This window comes from Papio anubis, chromosome 12 (assembly GCF_008728515.1).
Source record: "Papio anubis isolate 15944 chromosome 12, Panubis1.0, whole genome shotgun sequence".
Classification (NCBI taxonomy): Eukaryota; Metazoa; Chordata; class Mammalia; order Primates; family Cercopithecidae; genus Papio; species Papio anubis.
Window position 1 is genome coordinate 13,355,313 of NC_044987.1, and position 18,882 is coordinate 13,374,194.

At 41.5% G+C, this 18,882-nt stretch overlaps 1 protein-coding gene across 9 annotated transcripts in view; it reads right to left on the reverse strand.

Annotated features, from left to right (window-relative positions):
- Positions 1-3,807: 3,807 nt before the first annotated feature.
- Positions 3,808-18,882, reverse strand: part of TECTA (tectorin alpha) — a 98,609-nt gene continuing 83,534 nt past the window's right edge. For 8 of the 9 annotated variants that reach the window (XM_017949012.3, XM_009187515.4, XM_009187506.3 and 5 more), the window contains 4 exons: positions 7,295-7,457; positions 6,129-6,216; positions 5,408-5,524; positions 3,808-4,589 (listed from right to left, as the gene is read on the reverse strand). In XM_017949012.3, the coding sequence (XP_017804501.1) occupies positions 4,489-4,589; positions 5,408-5,524; positions 6,129-6,216; positions 7,295-7,457 (469 nt within the window). In that variant the 3' untranslated portion in view covers positions 3,808-4,488. The remainder of the gene's footprint in view (positions 4,590-5,407; positions 5,525-6,128; positions 6,217-7,294; positions 7,458-18,882) is intronic. The other variant, XM_017949013.3, reaches the window with a different exon arrangement.

Consider the following 18,882-nt stretch of genomic DNA (forward strand, 5'->3'; position numbering starts at 1 on the left):
AGGCTAGATGCAAACAGAAACACACAATGAAATGTACAGTGAACATTCTTCCTCCATTTGTTTCCTTAGCAAATAGAATTTGATTGCTGAGTTCTTCATGGAATGATGAGTCTTTTGTATTTTATTTCTATCTATAGACACAGAGATCTGTCCCTCTGCCATGGAGATGTTGTCTTATATGAGAGTTGTATTTCAGCAAACATAATTAAACCATCACAAACAGAGCCTTCCATTAGTCAGAACAGAGTTATCGCTGTTGTGCTGTAGATGCATGTGAAAGTATTTCACATTCTGCTGGGGGGAAGAAAAGACCATTAAATATTGCCTGGGTTTTTCTTGATCAGATTGTTTATTTCTCAACATTTTAAAGAGATACTTAATTTTTCTTGACAGCTATTTTTGTCAACACATTAGAGAAACAAATATTAAGGGCAAAATTTGCATGGGATGCCAAGTGCTGGTATTTCCTGGAGTAATGCATACTGTATGCATAAAAATAAATCCCATACTGTTCTCCAGAAAACGTCCTTGGCATTTGATGTGCTTTCTAAAGCTATATTCTCGTAATGTTCTGCATCTAAGGTTTCAGGGTGGCAGTGGGGCGGGGGACGGGAATCATACTTTGGTGTGGTTCAATACACATTTGAGCTTCATGCAAAAACAAAAAGCAGACACTAGAGGGTGCTGTTTGATTTCCTTTTTCACTGGACTGTGCAGCTGATGTCAGTGTATGGGGCACTGCAAAATGCCAGCATGGTCTTCTAAACAGGCCCAAACTGCAATGAAATACAAGCTGTAGAGATCCCCTGGGTTTTAGGAGAAAGGCTGGGAAGTTCAAAACATGGTGGATGGTAAATTAATTCAGAATTAGTAAAGAAGTAATTCTTTATTACCCTAGCCCTGCATGATTGTCATCTTTTGATAATTACTTAATTCCTTTGGTTGAAAGAAATTTTATTAGATTTCAAGCTCCCACTAAATGTCAAATGGTTCTAAAAATAGCTAGAATATTAGACAATGTTAAACAATTAGCACTCTCAAGTTTTGTCATTAGAATTTTGAGTAGAATACATACCTACTACTGGTTAAGAAACTACAGAATTCCCAGTGGTCACAAATGCCAGACCCAAAGATGTTGTTTCTTTTGATATCAAACAAATACCAAGTCAATAAGATTCCCAATTAACTTCCTTTTCAACCTTTGCTAAGCCTGCACTTTCCCACCCCTTTACCCCGCAAGCAAATCTTTCAGAGCAGCAGGAAAAGGCAATGCTCTGAAGTTATCTTAACATATACTATCATATGGCTTCTCTTTGTAAAAAGACAAGGGATTAGGTTCGAGGGGGTAGGAGAGTGGGTAGGGTTCCCAGGTCAAGTGTCTAGTGCCACTTTGTGACATAAGAACATTTGAAAAGAAGCTTCATGTTCTTATGTTACATACAGGAAAATTAAGGTATTGAGGCATGTAATAATTTGCATTTCAAGCAGAGAATTAGTAGAAGAGTCAGGATCATCTCTCAGTTCTTCTGCCTTCCAGGAAGTCAACTAAAGGGCCCGTTTGTTTTCAATTTTGTAGAAGTATTTCTCTTTAATCCAGATAGAAGTGATTGGCTCGAAGGCAATGTGAGCACTATCACCACTGATTTTCCAGCTCTTCTGCCTTCCAGGCACACGGGAAGTTGGTGCTTCCTCATCTCTAAAAGTCAGTTACAACCATCTGGCTTGCATTGACCAATGAAGTGGGAACAGAAGCAATACGTGTCACTTCAGGCAGAAGCACGGAAGAGCTAGGGTGGGATTCTCCATGCTGTCTTCCCTTGCCAAGGTGAATCTTGAAGCCACACATTGAGCTGACAACAATGAAGGATAATAAAGTCTCCAGCAACTTCCATTCTAGGATGACAACGAAAGCAGGGGTGACTTGCGTGAGCAAGAAAGAAACCTTGGTAAGTCACTGAAATTGTGGGGTGTTCTATTTTTTTTTTTTTTTTTTTTTTGAGACAAAATCTCATTCTGTTGTCCAGGCTGGATTGCAGTGCCATGATAATAGCTCACTGCAGCCTCTACCTCCCAGGCTCAAGTGATCCTCCCAACTGAGCCTCCCAAGTAGCTGAGGCTACAGGCATGCGCCACCACCCCTGGCTAATTTTTGTATTTTTTTGTACAGATGGGTTCTCACTATGTTGCTCAGGCTGGTCTCAATCTCCTGGGCTCAAGATCTGTCTGCCTGGGTCTCCCAAAGTGCCGGAATTATAGGTATCAGCCACCACACCTGGCCTGGGGTTTCTGTTGCGTCATTACAACCAGGTTTATCTTGATGGTAGACATGTGAAGGATGCCAACTAAGCGAGAAAACCAAAAGCCAAGAATGAAAGTGTGGCGAAAAGGATTTCAATTAAAAAGCTTTTTTTAAAAAAAAAGAACTAGAATTTTTAATCGAGGAATCTCTAATGACTTTAATATGGGAATCAATAAAGAGGTGCTGTCAAGTAAGTAATATACCATTTCTTCCTTGTATGTTTTCAGTTAAAATTCATCTAAAAAGGCAGGCATGGTGGCTCACGCCCATAATCCCAGCACTTTGGGAGGAAAAGGTGGGTGGATTGCTTGAGCCTGGGACTTCGAGACCAGCCTGGGCAACACGGTAAAACCTCATCTCTACTAAAAATATAAAAAATTAGCCGGGCATGGTGGTGTGTGCCTGTAATCCCAGCTACTCAGAAGGTTGAAGTGGTAGGATCACTTGAGCCCAGGAAGTCGAGGCTGCAATGAGCCAGGATCATGCTAATGGACTCCAGCCTTGGCAACAGGAGTGAGACTCTGTCTCGGGGGGGAAAAAAAAATCATCTAAGGATCTCAGGTAAAACCATAAATGAGACATTATTGTATTCAACTCATAATGTTTGATTTCAAAAGCCTAACCCTTTAATGGTGTGAATGGAAATGGTGCATAAGCGCATCTCAATCCTCTGATCCTGAAGTGTGGGATAGTCTGGAATCCAGGTTTTCATGCAAACAAAGAACACACGCCTAACATTCATTTCTGTCTTGGTGAGGAAGAAGTACTGTGTCTCAGCTAGAATAGACAATGGTTTGATTCCTTAATCCATCTCAATGCTCAGTATTTTCCCAAAAGATCTTAAGATGTCCAAGCAGAAGCAGACACATATTCTTCTCCATCAATACCAGTTGTCCGCTTAGCTGCATAGCATGTGTGACTGCTGAGGTAAGCTGGAATGTGTTGATTCTCCCAGGGGGCTGGGAGAACAAAACAGCTCAGTGCACAGTCAGTCTGCACCCCACTTCTTCAGCCTAGTGACAGTATGATGCCAGTGCTTTGACATATGAGACAATGGCCACTTCACCCACACTCACGTTCAAGAGCACGAAGCATTTTTGCTCAGCTTTTCAGAGTTCCCAGAAAAATACAAAAATGCGATCCGTTTAAATCCAAGGCAACTTCAAAATAAACCTGAAGTGGGTTTTACTTTGTTTTTGCCCTTAAAAAGCAAAGCATTCCCGGGATATATTTAGTAGGCCCTCCATTTTGTAGTTAATTATAGCAGATATGTGTTTGTGTACCACTTACAAAAGAGGATGCTGCCTGCTTCTCTTCTACACCGTACCTTAATGCTCTGCTAATGCTCTGTAAGTACACACGAACAGCAATATAACGGTGCATTAACGTTTTGGCCAACAGTGCCTTCCTGGTCCAATTGCTGCTATTTCTTTAAAAAAAAAATTCATGGCATGCTCTTTAGTGTACAAAGCTTAACATCAATAAGAATTATTCCAGCCACCAAGTAATGAGAATATTTGAACACAAAGTTTATTTAAGGATAAAACACATTAAAAAGTATTTGGTTGATTTGTAAAAAGAGAAGGGATTGGGTTCGAGGGGGTAGGAGAGTGGGTGGGGTTCCCCAGGTCAACAGTATCCCCAGCGGCCAAAGCTGCCATGGCAAGGTTGAAGGACACAGTGGGTGGAGAGCGCCTCATAGACAGAACACATACATATCATAGATCAGACACTTCCAAACGCCAGCAAGATTCCTTAGAGGGAGTCAAACCTTCCAGTCATCACTTCAAAATCATTCCAACAGGCTCTCTCTGTAAAAAAACGTGATCCAGAAATAGCACTGGCTTGACAGATTTCTCTGGTCAGATTTCCAGTCAGATTTCTCTAACCAGAATTTTTTTCCTTTACTGGTTTTTCATGTGAACCAAAGTTTCTAGTGACAACTGTTTGGAAATTTTTCATAAGAGATATACTTTCCATAACTGACTTGTAGAAGCCCCGTTTCATATTCTGAAAGAGGAGCTTGCATGTTCGCTGGTTTCTGGACCTCAGACCATTGGAGGCAGGTGGCATCATTCTGAGATGCTGGACACTTTCAAATAGGTTTTGACTTAAGGGCACACACTTTTTATCCTACAGGGAGTTGAAGTAAGTAAATTACAGTACTTTATATAGCAACTTTGAGTTAATTATGAGATCGTGCCTGATTTATAGACAAAATGCCATAATGAAATCTGGATCATGACGAGAAGAAGCGTCCAGACTTGGAGTTCGACTGAAGAATTAGAGGCTGTAAACAGAGAGGAACACAGTAAGCCCTATGGGGAAAAAAAATACCTGTTTGATAGGGATGAGACATCTTTGCAGCACTCAACTAAAAAAGGAAACTTCATTGCCAAGAACCCATTTTACCCAAATGACCCTAAGGCAGCAAAGTAACAGAATTAACCCAATCTTTAAGAGAGTCCTACTTTGGGAGGCCAAGGCGGGCGGATCACAAGGTCAGGAGTTTGAGACCAGCCTGGCCAATATGGTGAAACCCGTCTCTACTAAAAATACAAAAATTAGCTGGGCGTGGTGGCATGTGCCTGTAGTCCCAGTTACTCGGGAGGCTGAGTCAGGAGAATCGCTTGAACCCAGGAGGCAGAGGTTGCAGTGAGCTGAGGTCGTGCCACTGCCCTCCAGCCTGGGTGACAGAGTGAGACTCCATCTCAAAAAAGAAGAGAGTCCTGCCAACCTCATTAGAGGTCAGGGAAACCATGTGCTAAGGCTTGTTTGCTGGAGGAAGCATCCCAATCCCAACCTTAGCCCAAGCAGACTTGACAGCCAGATGTAGGCCAATATATGGTCCTTAAATGGCTGGATAACTTGTTTTTTAAATTACCTTTATATTTGAGGTGAAAAAGCAAGGTTTTCTTTTGTTGTTGTTGTTGTTTGTTTAATGGCCCTAGAATTCCTTGGGTATGTTCCCCATCTTTCCTCCTTAATTTCTGGAGTTTTTGAGGGAGAGTTGCTGACCTAGTGGGCTTCAAATCTGAATTTCTCCTTCTGGGGTAAAGAATCTCCCGTGTCCCCTAGCTGCCTGCCCCAAGGTAGAAGAGTGTCTACCTCTGCAGCTCTTGCCATCCTCCTGCAGGGTTCCTGTTACACAGCTGCAGAGAGGCCCGTCCACCCTGCTCGTGCAAATCTGCTCACACCCTCCATTGTCCTCACACCAGTCCAGCCCTACAAAAGAGCAGTTAGGAAGATTAACTACACACAGTTCAACCCTTCCACTGGTATCGAAGGGCAAGGCTTTAAAAAGAGAGGAGGACAGGCTGGGTGCGGTGGCTCACACCTGTAATCCCAGCACTTTGGGAAGCCGAGGTGGGCGGATCACAAGGTCAGGAGATCGAGACCATCCTGGCTAACACGGTGAAACCCTGTCTCTACTGAAAATACAAAAAAATTAGCTGGGCATGGTGGCGGGCGCCTGTAGTCCCAGCTACTCGGGAGGCTGAGGCAGGAGAATGGCGTGAACCCAGGAGGAAGAGCTTGCAGTGAGCCAAGATCGCACCGCTGCACTCCAGCCTGGGAGACAGAGCGAGACTCAATTCCCCCAAACCACCCCCACCCCAAAAAAAGAGAAGGACAAAGAAAAGCTCAATGCCACTGTTGAATGTTTATGTCAATGAAAAGATGTCTTTAAGGAAGTGGGTGCTGTTCTCAAACCGGTGTCCCCAACACCAGCCTCCTCAACCACTGGACCCACATCAGAGGTGAAACACGACTGAGCCTTCAAATCCCATTGTTTTAATAATCTAGGGTGTGTTTTAGAGAACATACATACTTTTTCTCCTAATAGGTCCCACTGAAATGATCTGTTCTTTGGGTTCTTTTGTGTAATCTGTGGCACTCCTGGAATTTTGTGGGCAAGTCTGCAAGACAGAACACCAGGGGAAAAATTTCACACAATTAAGCTGGTAACTTATTCTTCACCATGCTTTCACCTCTAAAAGAGGCAGTGACTCTGGCCTCAAGCATTATTGCTGCTCAGACTAATTAGAACCAATGCATTCTTGATCATCGAATCCACTGGGACTCTAGGCTGTGTGTTGAACAGAATTAAACACACTCTCCACACTGGAATTAGTACTTTTTCCTTTTTAAAAATCTCTCCTTCATTTCTGATGGATCCACACTGGAATGAGATTCAAAGAGGCTCCCTGCCCAAGAATAGGATTGCTGTATCTCATCAGGCACTAATGTATGCAGTATCATCTGTAAGTTACCCTGACCATAATTCACATCTTGATTCTGCAAACATGGTGTTAGCATAAAGCTGCAATGTTAAAGGCTAGGGGCCAGGTATCAGGCAATCGAATCTTAAGGACCCAGCCCGTAAGTGGTGGGGGTGGAAGCCTGGCACAGAAGAGATGATTAGTTTGCTACTTCATCCCTCATCCCCTCCAGAGTCCTGATGTAGATCAGGTGAGCTGCAGGACACCTGGATAAACTGTATCCTGAGCTCAAGAGTTTGGTTCTGTAGTGGAACTTGGCCCAGTGGTCATTAGAGTCAGGCCGCCTGGCTCCTTGAGACTCTAGTGCAGTGGTTCTCAGCCAGGCCAACTGGCAACATCCGGAGACATTCTGGGTGTCGAAACTGGGGGAAGGTGTGATTGGTATCCATGGGTAGAGGTGAGGAATGTTGCTAACATCCTACAGTGCACACAACAGTCCTCCAGAACAAAGAATTATTCCGTCCAAAATGTCAACAGTGCCGAGCTTTGAGAAACCCTAGTCTAGCATTAAGCCCATGACTGGTTGACAATTCAGAGATAGAAGAGTAAATATATTTCCCCGTGTTTTCTCTCACTAGCCCATCAAAGATGATTGTCCACCCCAAGCATCTATAGATGTTTCCAGTCCGGCCACCTGGCATTCACGATCTTCATGTTGGGAAACCGAGACAGTGAGAAATAAGGCTAAGCACTTTGTTTTCACATTCTCACTTACGATTTTACAGGAGTACTTTTCTGAGTCGCAGAGTGACACTGCACAGTGAAGGTGAACTTCGTCGTAATCCCCTATGAATTTAAAGACGGTGACGTGAAAGCGACAGGTCAGGGAGACTGCGTTCTCCTCGATGCCGATGGTGTTATCTTTGATGTTCTGACACCTATTCAGAAAAAATAATGGAATCTTTGCCACATGTTTTCCTCTTACACTTTAATCCTCATCTTCATTTCAAAATTTCACTTTTCACATAAAACCGTCATAAGTGGCAGAAATCCCTTTACATTTGAAAGTGACCTCTGGACTGCCTGGGTTTGTCATTTATTATCACTCCCTCATATTTTCATAGTTTGTTTTGAAACATCAAACACCACCTCGAATTAGTATCCTAACTGCAACTAAAAACAAAACGACTGCAGGGACCACACTCAATTTCCCCACGCTTCAGTTTCTCATTCCGCCCCCTCATAATGCTGTGTTTTACCGATAGCAATTTAATAAACACAAGATTCATTCTTACTTCTCTTCTGTACTTTCTTCAGTTAATTATCAATGTTGGCAGGGGCCCCTGACTCAAACCCTGTTGGGAATACTTCCCACGCATCAAAATAGGTGGGAGCTGGAGGGGAAAGAAGACTGGTCAGGGTGAGCTGCAGAGTCGCTTGGATGTGGCTGACTGCCACTTTTCTCAGCCCCCTTCCTTCTTGTGGTATTGAGCCAAGAGACAACCCCAGCTAAGACCTCTCTCAGGCACAGAGATCTTGCTTCAACTACGTAGAGTTCCCCAAATGCATCAGAGTCTCCTACAGTCCTGTGTCTTTTCACGCAATGTTTCCCCCGCCTGGAAGAGCTTCCTGCTCTTTGTCCAATGCATCACTCCTGCCCTTTCTCCAACCCCAGTTCTATGGCACCCTCTCCTTTATAAATGTCCCCTAGTCATGCCCGGATGAGGCACAAACAAATGGCCTTTCCTGGATTTGCCAACAGCCCTCTGTTGAAATCCGTGAGTGCAGAAACCAAGTCATATTCCTTACTGTGTCTCCACTGCACCACATGGCATGTGGCATGTATTTGAAAATTTTTGTCAGATGAGTGAATGAGTGAGCGAATGGTGTTGCCACGGCCAAGACTGGCCCATAGGAGCCAAAAAGCTCTTTAAAATGATAAAGATAAAAAGGGTGACTCTTATGTTTCTTCTCCCTAGTCCACAGAATTAAATAGCTTAGCAATAAGGAAAATTAAAACTTGAAGTTATCCTTCAGCATTCCCACACATTTAGCCTTCCAGGCAAAATGCAAGTTGCTTTTCAAGGCAATAGTCCAATAGTCTCTCAAGTGCTTTGAAACAAAAACTTACATGCCATACTTTTTCTTGACACTGTTATTTATTCGGATAACCTGAACAGGCTCAAGGATTCTAAAGCGGTAATAGCTCTTCAGTCTTCATACAGACCTTCCCTCTTAACCAGACCACCAATTCTCTCCCAGGGGGATGACTTGAAGTGTAGGTATCAGCAAAACTGAAGGAAGGGGCATAGCGAGGCAGGAATGGCTGTCTGGGTGTCTTTCTTAGACTGAGCACAGACACCAAGCACTAGAATCTTCCGTTAACAATGAAACATCTGCCCTTTCCTCCGTTTAGCACATGAAGAGAAAACAGAAGTGGCCTGCGTGTCCCCAGACTTACAAGCCACTTGCAGAAGTTGCTGCTGTCTCTGCCCTCCACACAGCTGGAGAGAAAACTGACCCCCAAAATACTTTAGTGGACCCATTTTGCAGCTCATTCATTAAGCATTGAACATCTGGTTTCCCTAAGTTTGCTGGAAAAAAACAATAACCACATCCCTCCAAGAAAGGTTAGGAGGACTGATGGATTCACCTACATAAAGAAGTCACTTCCCACCCAACCACGGTTTAACTTGAAGATGTTTATTCAGACAGACACTGGGGTAAGCTGAGATTTATGAATATGCTCCTTGGCTCGCTCTCCCTCTCTGGGTCAAGTCTTTTAAATACCATTTAAAAAATGTTAAAGGCTACCATGTCCTTCAAAGGAGACATAAGCCCTATAATCTGGATTTGCATTTGTATAGTGTCTCATATATTAACCCTTTTATGTTGCAAAAGGAATACAATAAGAGGAGGAAGAAACATGAACAAAAGGATAATTGTGATGCTCACCCACTCATCTAGGCCTGAAGGACACCAAGAGTCACCACATTCCTCTTTTTCCCTCTAAGGAGGATAAACACCAATTTAGAAATACAAATGCCTTAGTGAGGTCTTTGCTGAAAATTCCACAATACACCTCAGCAACCCATGCCACTCACCACACCTGGTCACTTAGGGAGTCGGTGTGTCTTGAAACCTAAAAGGATTTCTTCTCTGCTCCTTGATAGTTGTATGACCTTGAGTGAGCTCTGTGCCTAGTCTCTCTGAGCCTGTTTCATCTGCAAACTAGTGAATGTCTATTGTTTGTCTTCCCAGAACCACACCCTTCTTCTCTTGGGAAACCATGCCTCTTCCCCTCAACCATAAAGCTACTTACTGTATCCAAAGCACTCTCTGACCACTACAGGGGTGGGGGCTGACCAGGCCAGGCAAATTCAATGGTGTATATCCCTACCTGCCAAACAAAGGATAAGCAAGTGGTCCAGGATAGGCCTGGGATTCCCTGCACTGGAGTCAGAAGTGCTCTCTTCTCATTGGTTACAATGCTATAAGAATGTGAGTCTAGGATTGCCAGTGTCTAACAAGGTCAATGAGAGAGAGAGAAGGGATAAAGCAAGAGGAGAGTCTTGATAGCATCTGGCTCCCTGGATCCAATCATCTCTGAAGTCACATCCACTCCTGTGATTTGGTGTTACAAACATTAAATGCCTTGATTTTTGCATAAACTAGTTTGAATTGGTCTCTGCCACTCAGAATTCTGATTAATACATTTACTTGCTTTAGGAATTATTGTAGGCTGGCTGGCATGGTAGGTCACACCTATAATCCTAGGACTTTGGAAGGCAAAGATGGGAGGATCACTTGAGCCCAAGAGTGCAAGACCAGCCTGAACAACATAGGGAAACCAAGTCTCTACAAAAAATAGAGAAAATTCACTGGGCATGGTGGTGTGCGCCTGTAGTCCCCGCTACTCAGGAGGCTGAGGTGGGAGGATCACTTGAGCCCAAGACGCTGAGACCGCATTGAGTCATGATCATATCACCACACTCTAGCCTGGGGCCTGGGAAACAGAGTGAGACCGTGTCTCCCAGAAAAATTATTATGGGCTTCAAGATGGCTGGCTAGAGGCACCCAGAACTTGCCTCCCTAACAAAGATGGGCCCAAACAATAAGCAGACTATCACAAGTTGAATAGAGCATCAAAGAAAGAACACTGGAATCCAGCAAAAGAGGGACAGAGGATCTCTGAGGCACGAAAATAGAGGCAAACAAAGCAGTTGGCCATGCTAGGGTCAGCTTGGAGCCAGGAGAAACTTCCCAATGCGGGAAAAGGTAATTGAGAGATCCCAGTGGTCCATATTCCACTGCAGACTTTGGTAATGCTAGCCATGGGAGAGCCATTTGGACCCTGAGACTCGTATAGGAAGCTACCTGGACTCCACATAATGGTATTGTTCCAGAGGCGGCGTTCACACTGAATCGCACAGCCTCCAGCCCCCCAGACCCAAGCAGCTGCAGCATGGCGCCATGTTGAGAGCCCAGCCCCCATCAGACTATATCTTGCCCTGGGGTCCAACAGCCCCTACTTCTCCACATCCCTGGAGCCCTACTAACACCCACCCCTCATGTCTACTCAAAAGGCTGCAGGTTCACAACACTCACTGGACTCAGTGGTGCAGCTGTGTCCACAGCACTCTAATCCACACAGTGTCCTATACCCTGGGGAACAGGTGATGCAGTGCACCAGGGAGGCTGTCCCCAGGGCCAAGGGGCTGACACACAAGCTCCCCAGAACCCAAGAGCCACCTGCCTGCAGCTGCTGCCACTGTCAGCAACTCTGCCACTTCCCCAGCAGCAGGGCCACCAGACACCCATATACACCTTCAGAGGGCCTGAAGATCAGTCCACTAGGTGGCGTCGTGAGGCCTGAGGACAGGCCTGCCCCACCCACCACCACTGGTGCCCATGTATGCTGTCGCGGGATCTGGGGTTTGACTCATCCACCAGTCACCACTGGCGCCCATACACGTCTTCCAGGGGTCTAAGGACAGGCCTGCCCAATCTGTTGCCACCACCACTGGCAACCACGTGTGTCGTTGGGGGGATTTAGGGATCAACCTGCCCCATCCACTAATATTGATGGCTGCATGCACCATCGGGGGGCCTGACAACAGACCTGCCCCACCCACTGCCAGTGCTCACATGCACCATCAGGGGGCCTGGGGACCAGCCCACCCCTGTGCTCACACATGTCATCAAGGGATCTAAAGATAGGCCTGCCCCGCTTGCCACTCCCAGCACCCATGCACATCATCTGGGGGCTTACAGATTGCCCTGCCCTGTCCACCACTGCCAGCGACTACATTAAAATTTGCCTTTTGGGAACCTGAGGACAGGCCCACCCAGCCTGCCACCACTGCCAGAACTCGCCCGTGTGCCACCTGAAGACCTGAGGACTGGCCCACCGCCACCACCACTGGCACTCCCATGTGAGGCTTTGGGGCCTAAGAGTTGGGCCACTGCTGCTACTGCCATCACTGATGCCACATACACCACTTAGGGCCCTAGGACCCACCCACCCACCTGGCCCACTGCTACCACTGACCAAGGATTGGCCCACCTAGACCTACTACCATGAGTGCTTGTTAATGCCACCCAGGGGCCCAAAAGCTGGCATGCTGGCCTGCTATCACCACCACTGGTACCCAAAGACTGGCTCCTCTGGCATCCCTGTCCCCAGCAAAGCCTCACCATAGCCTCCACTAATAGCCTAAGTCACTGACTAACTCACAGACATGACTGATGCTGATTACAGCTGAAGAAATCATATGGAGACTACACTGCTGTGTCCACCCAGAATCAAAGCCAAAGTCAAACCCAACCAACACTATAGATACATCTATAGGAAAAACTCCGTCCCTATAAAAGCCAGTCCATAAAATTGGAGAAGCAACTATGATACCAGATGCACAGAAACAAACATAAGGACATAAGAAATATAAAAAAGCAAGGACACAATAAGAACACCATAATTCTCCAGTGACCAGGCATGGTGGCTCACTCCTGTAATCCCAGCACTTTGTGAGGCCAGGGTGGGTGGATCACCTGAGGTTGGGAGTTCAGGACTAGCCTGACCAACATGGAGAAACCCCATCTCTACTAAAAATACAAAAATTAGCCAGGCGTGGTGGCACGTGCTTGTAATCCCAGCTACTCAGGAGACTGAGGCAGGAGAATTGCTTGAACCCAGGAAGCAGAGGTTGCGATGGGCCGAGATTGTGCCACTGCACTCCAGCCTGGGCAACAAGAGCAAAACTCCATTTCAAGATATAAAAAATAAAACAATAATTATTCTCCAGCAACACATTCCAACCAAAAAGAAATCTATGAAATACCTGAGAAAGAATTCAATATAATGATATTAAAGAAGTTCAGTGAGATAGAGGAAAACACAAACAATACAAAGAAATCAGAAAAACAATTCATGATCTGAGTGAGAAATTCAACAAAGAGACAAACAAAAAGAACCAAACAAATTCTGGAACTGAAGAATTCAATGAATAAAACTGAAAAATACAATCAAGAGCTTCAACAATATGCTAGATCAAACAGAATAAATAATTTTTTTGTTTTGAGATGGAGTCTTGCTCTGTTGCCAGGCTGGAGTGCAGTAGTGCGATCTCAGCTCACTCTGCCTCCTGAGTTCAAGTAATTCTCCTGCTTCAACCTCCTGAGTAGCTGGGACTACAGACACATGCCACCATGCCCAGCTAATTTTTTGTATTTTTAGTAGAGACAGGGTTTCACTGTGTTAGCCAGGATGGTCGCGATCTCCTGACCTCATGATCAGCCTGCCTCGGCCTCCCAAAGTGCTGGGATTACAGGCATGAGCCACCGCACCTGGCCAGAATAAAGAATTCTTGAATACAGGTCTTTTGAAATAACCTAGTCAGGCAAAAACAAACAAAGGAATAAGAAAGAAAGAAGAAATCCTGTGTGAAATATAAGACACTACAAAGTGACCAAATATTCTAATTTGGGGAATTCCAGAAGGGCAAAAGATGTCCAAAGGCATAGAAAATCTATTTAATGAAATAATAGCTAAAAACTTCCCAAGTCTTGCAAGAGACATAAACATCTACATACAGGAAGCTCAAAGATCCCAAATAGATTCAACCCAAAAATGTCTTCTCCAAGGCATATTATACTCAAAGTGACAAAAGCCAAAGACAGAATTCTAAAAACAGTGAAAGAAAAGCATCAAGTTATATATAATGGAACCCCATCAGACCAACAGCAGATCTCTCAGCAGAACTCTTATAGGATAGGACAGAATGCAAGGATATATTCAAAGTGCGGAAAGAAAGAAAATACCTGCTAATCAAGAAAACTACACCCAGCAAAGCTATCCTTCAAAAATGAAGAAAAAATAGTATTTCCCAGACAAGCAAAAACTGAGGGAATTCACCACCAGGCCAGCCCTACAAGAAAATTTAAGTGTGTTCTACATTTGGAAGTGAAAGGTTGATATATGACATAATAAAAACACGTAAAAGTGTAAAACTCAATAGTAGATCATACACACAAAAGAGAAAGAGACGGAGTCAAATGTTACTACTACAGAAAGCCACCAAACCACAACAATAAATGATAAGAGAGAATGAAACAAAGGGTATACAAACACCCATAAAACAATAAACAAAATGACAGGAATAAGTTCTCACTTATCAATAATAACCTTGAATGTAAGCAGATTAAATTTCCCACTTAAAAGATATAGACTGGCTGAACAGCTAAAAACAAACAAACAAACAAAAAACTCGAATATATGCTGCCTACAAGAAACTCACTTCACCTGTAAAAGACACACATAGACTGAAAGTAATGGGATAGAAAAAGATAATTTGTGAAAAGCAAAACCAAAAGCAAGCAGGGGTAGCTATATTTGTATCAGATATAACAGACTTTAAGTCAAAGGCTATAAAAAGAGACAAAGAAGATCATTACATAATGATGACAGGATAAATTCAGCAAGAGGATACAATAATTCTAAATATATATCTATCCAACATCACAGCACCCAAATGTATAAAGCAAATATTATTAGATCTAAAGGGAGAGATAAATTCCAAAGTAATGAAAATTGGGGAATTTAACATCCTACTCTCAACATTGGAAAGCAAATCAACAAAAAAATTTTATTTATATTGCACTTTAGACCAAATGGACCTAACAGGCATTTACAGAACATTTTATCCAACAGCTGCAGAATACACATTTTTCTCATTAGTACACAGAATATTTTCCAAGATAGACCATATGTTAGGCCAAAAACCAAGTCCTGACAAATTTTTAAAATTGAAATCATATCGACTATCTTCTCAGACCACAATGGAATAAAACTAGAAATCAATAACAAGAGAAATTTTGGACACTGAATAAATACTTAGAAATTAGGCAACATGCTCCTGAACAACCACTGGGTCAATGAATAAATTAAGAAGCAGATTTAAAAAATTTTTTTAAACAAGTGAGAATGGAAACAGAACATACCAAAACATATGAGATACAACAAAAAACAGTGCTAAGAGGGAAATTTATTGCAATTACACCTACATCAAAAAAGTGGAAAATTAAATCCAAAATTAGTAGAAGGCAAAAAATAATAAAGATTAGGCCAGAGCTAAATAAAGTAGAGACTAAAACAAGCAAAGAATCGATGAAATGTAAATTCATGTTTTAAAAAGATAACAAAATTGATAAAGCACTGGTTAGACTAACTTAAGGGGAAAAAAGACAGAAAACCCAAATAAAATCAGAAATAAAAAAGAAGATACTACTACTGATACCACAGAAATATGAAGAATCATTAGAGACTGTTATGAACAACTATACACTTTGTAAAACCTACAGAAAATGGATAGAATCTTGTACACATACAACCTACCAAGGTTGACCCAGGAAGAAATAGAAAACCTAAACAGACCAATAACTAATAACAAGATTGAATCAGGAACAAAATGTCTCTCAGCAAAGAAAAGTCCAGGACTAGTTGTCTTTACTGCTAAATTCTACCATACTTACAAAGAAGAACTAACACCAATGCTTCCTAAACTATTTCAAAAAAACTGAAGAGGAGGGAATTTGGGGATTCTTCCTAGATCATTCTACAAGGCCAGCATTACCCTGATACCAAAACTAGACCAGGACACCACACACACACACACACACACACACACACACACACACACACACACATACTACAAGCCAATGTCTAAACATAGATGCAAAAATCTTCAATAAAATACTAGCAAACTGAATCCAACAACACATCAAAAAGATAATACACCATGATCAAGCAGGATTTATTCCAGGGATGCAAGAATGTTTCAATATATACAAATCAACAAATGTCATATATCACATAAGAATGAACAATAAAAACCATACAATTATCTCAATAGATGCACAAAAAGCATTTGATAAAATTCAACATCCCCTTACGATAAAAATTCTCAAAATATTAGGAACAGAAGGAACATGCCTCAACATAATAAAAGCCATATATGACAAACCCATGGGTAATATCATACTGAATGAAGAAAAGCTGAAAGTACTGGAACAATTCATGGATTCTCACTCTCATCATTCTTATTAACATAGTACTAGAAGTCCTAGCCAGTTCAATCAAGCAAGAGAAAAAAATAAAAGACATCCAAATTGGGAAATAGAAAGTCAAACTTTCCCTTTGCAGATAACATGATCTTATATACAGAAAAACCTAAAGATTCCATCAAAAACTCTTAGAACAGATAAACAAATTCAGTAAAGTTGCAGGATATAAAAACAGCATGCAAAAATTAGTAGCATTTTTATACACCAATAATGAACTAGCAGCGAAAAAAATCAAGAAGGCAATCTCATTTACAATACTTACAAAAAAATAAGAAATCTAGGAATAAATTTAACCAAGTGAAAGATCTCTACAAGGAAAATTACAAAATGAAGAGGACAAACAAATGGAAAGATATCTCATGCTTATGGATTGGGAGTATTGAAATTGTTAAGGTGACCGTACTACCCACAAAAAAATCCACAGATTAAATGCAATCCCTATCAATATACCAATGAAATTCTTCACAGAAATAGAAAAAAAAATCCTAAAATTTGTATAGAGCCACAATAGACCCTGAATAGCCCAAGCAATACTCAGTAAAAAGAACAAAGCTGCAGACATCACACTACCTGATTTTTAAGTATAGTGTGAAGCTATAGTAGCCAAAACAGCATGATATTGGTATAAAAACAGACACATAGACCAGTGTAACAAAACAGAACTCAGAAGTAAGTCCATGTATTTACAGCCAACTGATTTTCAACAAAGACGTCAAGAACATGCATTGGGGAAAGGCCGCTCTCTTCAAAAACTGGTGCTGAGAAAACTGGATATCCATATGCAGAAGAATTAAATTATACCCTTGTGTCTCACCATAAACAAAAATCAACTCAAAGTGGATTTAAATGTGCAACCAGAAACTATAAAGCTACTAGAAGAAAACAAAGTGAACATGCTTCATCATTGGTTGAGGCAAATATTTTATGGGTAAGATTTCAAAAGCCCAAGCAACAAAGCAAAAATAGACAAATGGGACTATATTAAACTAAAAAGTTTCTACACAGCAAAGAAAACAACCAACAAAATGAAGAGACAACCTGTTGAATAAAAGAAAATATTTGCAAACTATTCATCCAACAAGGGATTAGTATCCAGAATATGCAAGAAACTCAAACAACTCAATGGCAAGAAAATAAATAATTCCTTTAAAAACTGGGCAAAGGATTTGCATAAATATTTCTCAAATGAAGACATACAAACGGCCAACAAGTATACAAAAAAAAAAAAAAACGCTCAACGTTACTAATCATCAGGGAAATAAAATCAAAACCACAATGAGATATCATGTCATGCCAGTTAAAATGGCTACTATTAAAAAGACAAAAAGTAACAAATGCTGGTGAGGATATGGAGAAAGGGGAACTCTTCTACACTATTGGTGGGAACATAAATGAGTACAGTCATGGGAAACACTACAGAGGTTTCACACACACGCACGCGCACACACACACACACCCCAAAAAAACCCACTAAAAATAGAACTACCACACGATCCCGCAAGGCCACTACTGGGTATTTATCCAAAAGAAAGGAAATTAGTATATCCAAAGAATATTTCTACACTTCTATGTTTATTGCAGCACTATTCACAATAGCCAAGATATGGTATCAACCTAAGTATACATCAGTGGATGAATGGATAAAGAAAATGTGATATATATACACAAGGGAATACTATTCAGCCTTAAAAAGAAATGAAATCCTATCATTTGCAACAACATGGTCAGAACTGGAAGTCAATATGTTAAATGAAATAAGCCAGGCACAGAAAGGCAAATATCTCAGTATCTCACTCATATGTGGGAGCTTCAAAAGTTGATCTCATGGACGTACAGAGTAGACTGATAGTTACCAAAGGGTGGGAAAGAAGCTGGGATGGACAGAGTTTGGTTAATGGCTACAAACATGCATTTAGATAAAAGGAATAAGTTCTAGTGTTTGATAGCACAGCAGGGTGACTATAGTTAACAACAATTTATTATATATTTCAAAATAGCCAGAAGAGAAGATTTGAAACGCTCCCAACAGAAAGAAAAGACACATATTCAAGGTGATAAGTATCCTAAATTCCCTGATCTGAGCACTACATATTTAATGCATGTATCAAAATGTCATATATACTCCATAAATATGTAAATGTATCAATATATTTTAAAAAGAAATTCATATAAAAAGTAACTATTGGAGTGACAAAAATGTTCTAAAATTAGATTATGGTGATATTTGCAATTCTCTGCAAATTTACCAATCAATTACCATTGATTTTTACACTTAAAGCAAGTAAATTGTATTACCTATAAATTATCTTTGTAATAAAGCTGTCAAAGTGAATTGTTACGAAACCTATTACAATAAATGTGAACTGTCTAACATATCCAGAAAGTATTTTTGTTTTTAATAAAGATAATTATTGTGGTTGGTCTACAGTCTTTTCTTTCATTCATTTATTCATTCAAGAAATTTTGTTGTGTAATCACTATGTTTTCAGGAAATATACTAGGTGGTAAGCATATAGTGGTGAGTAAAGGGAAACTTGTTGAGTCTATGGGCTATTATAATAATTTCTTTTTTATTTTTATAGATGCCCTGTTCATTAACCTGTGGTTATTGTCATTATATTCTTTCATTTGCAGAATTCCACATTCTTCCCAAATTGAAGTTCAAAGTAAACAGCACAGAATCCCCACTTTGAGAATAAAGCGTCTTGTAGTTAATGTAGTTAATGCCACATGGAGTTGGGG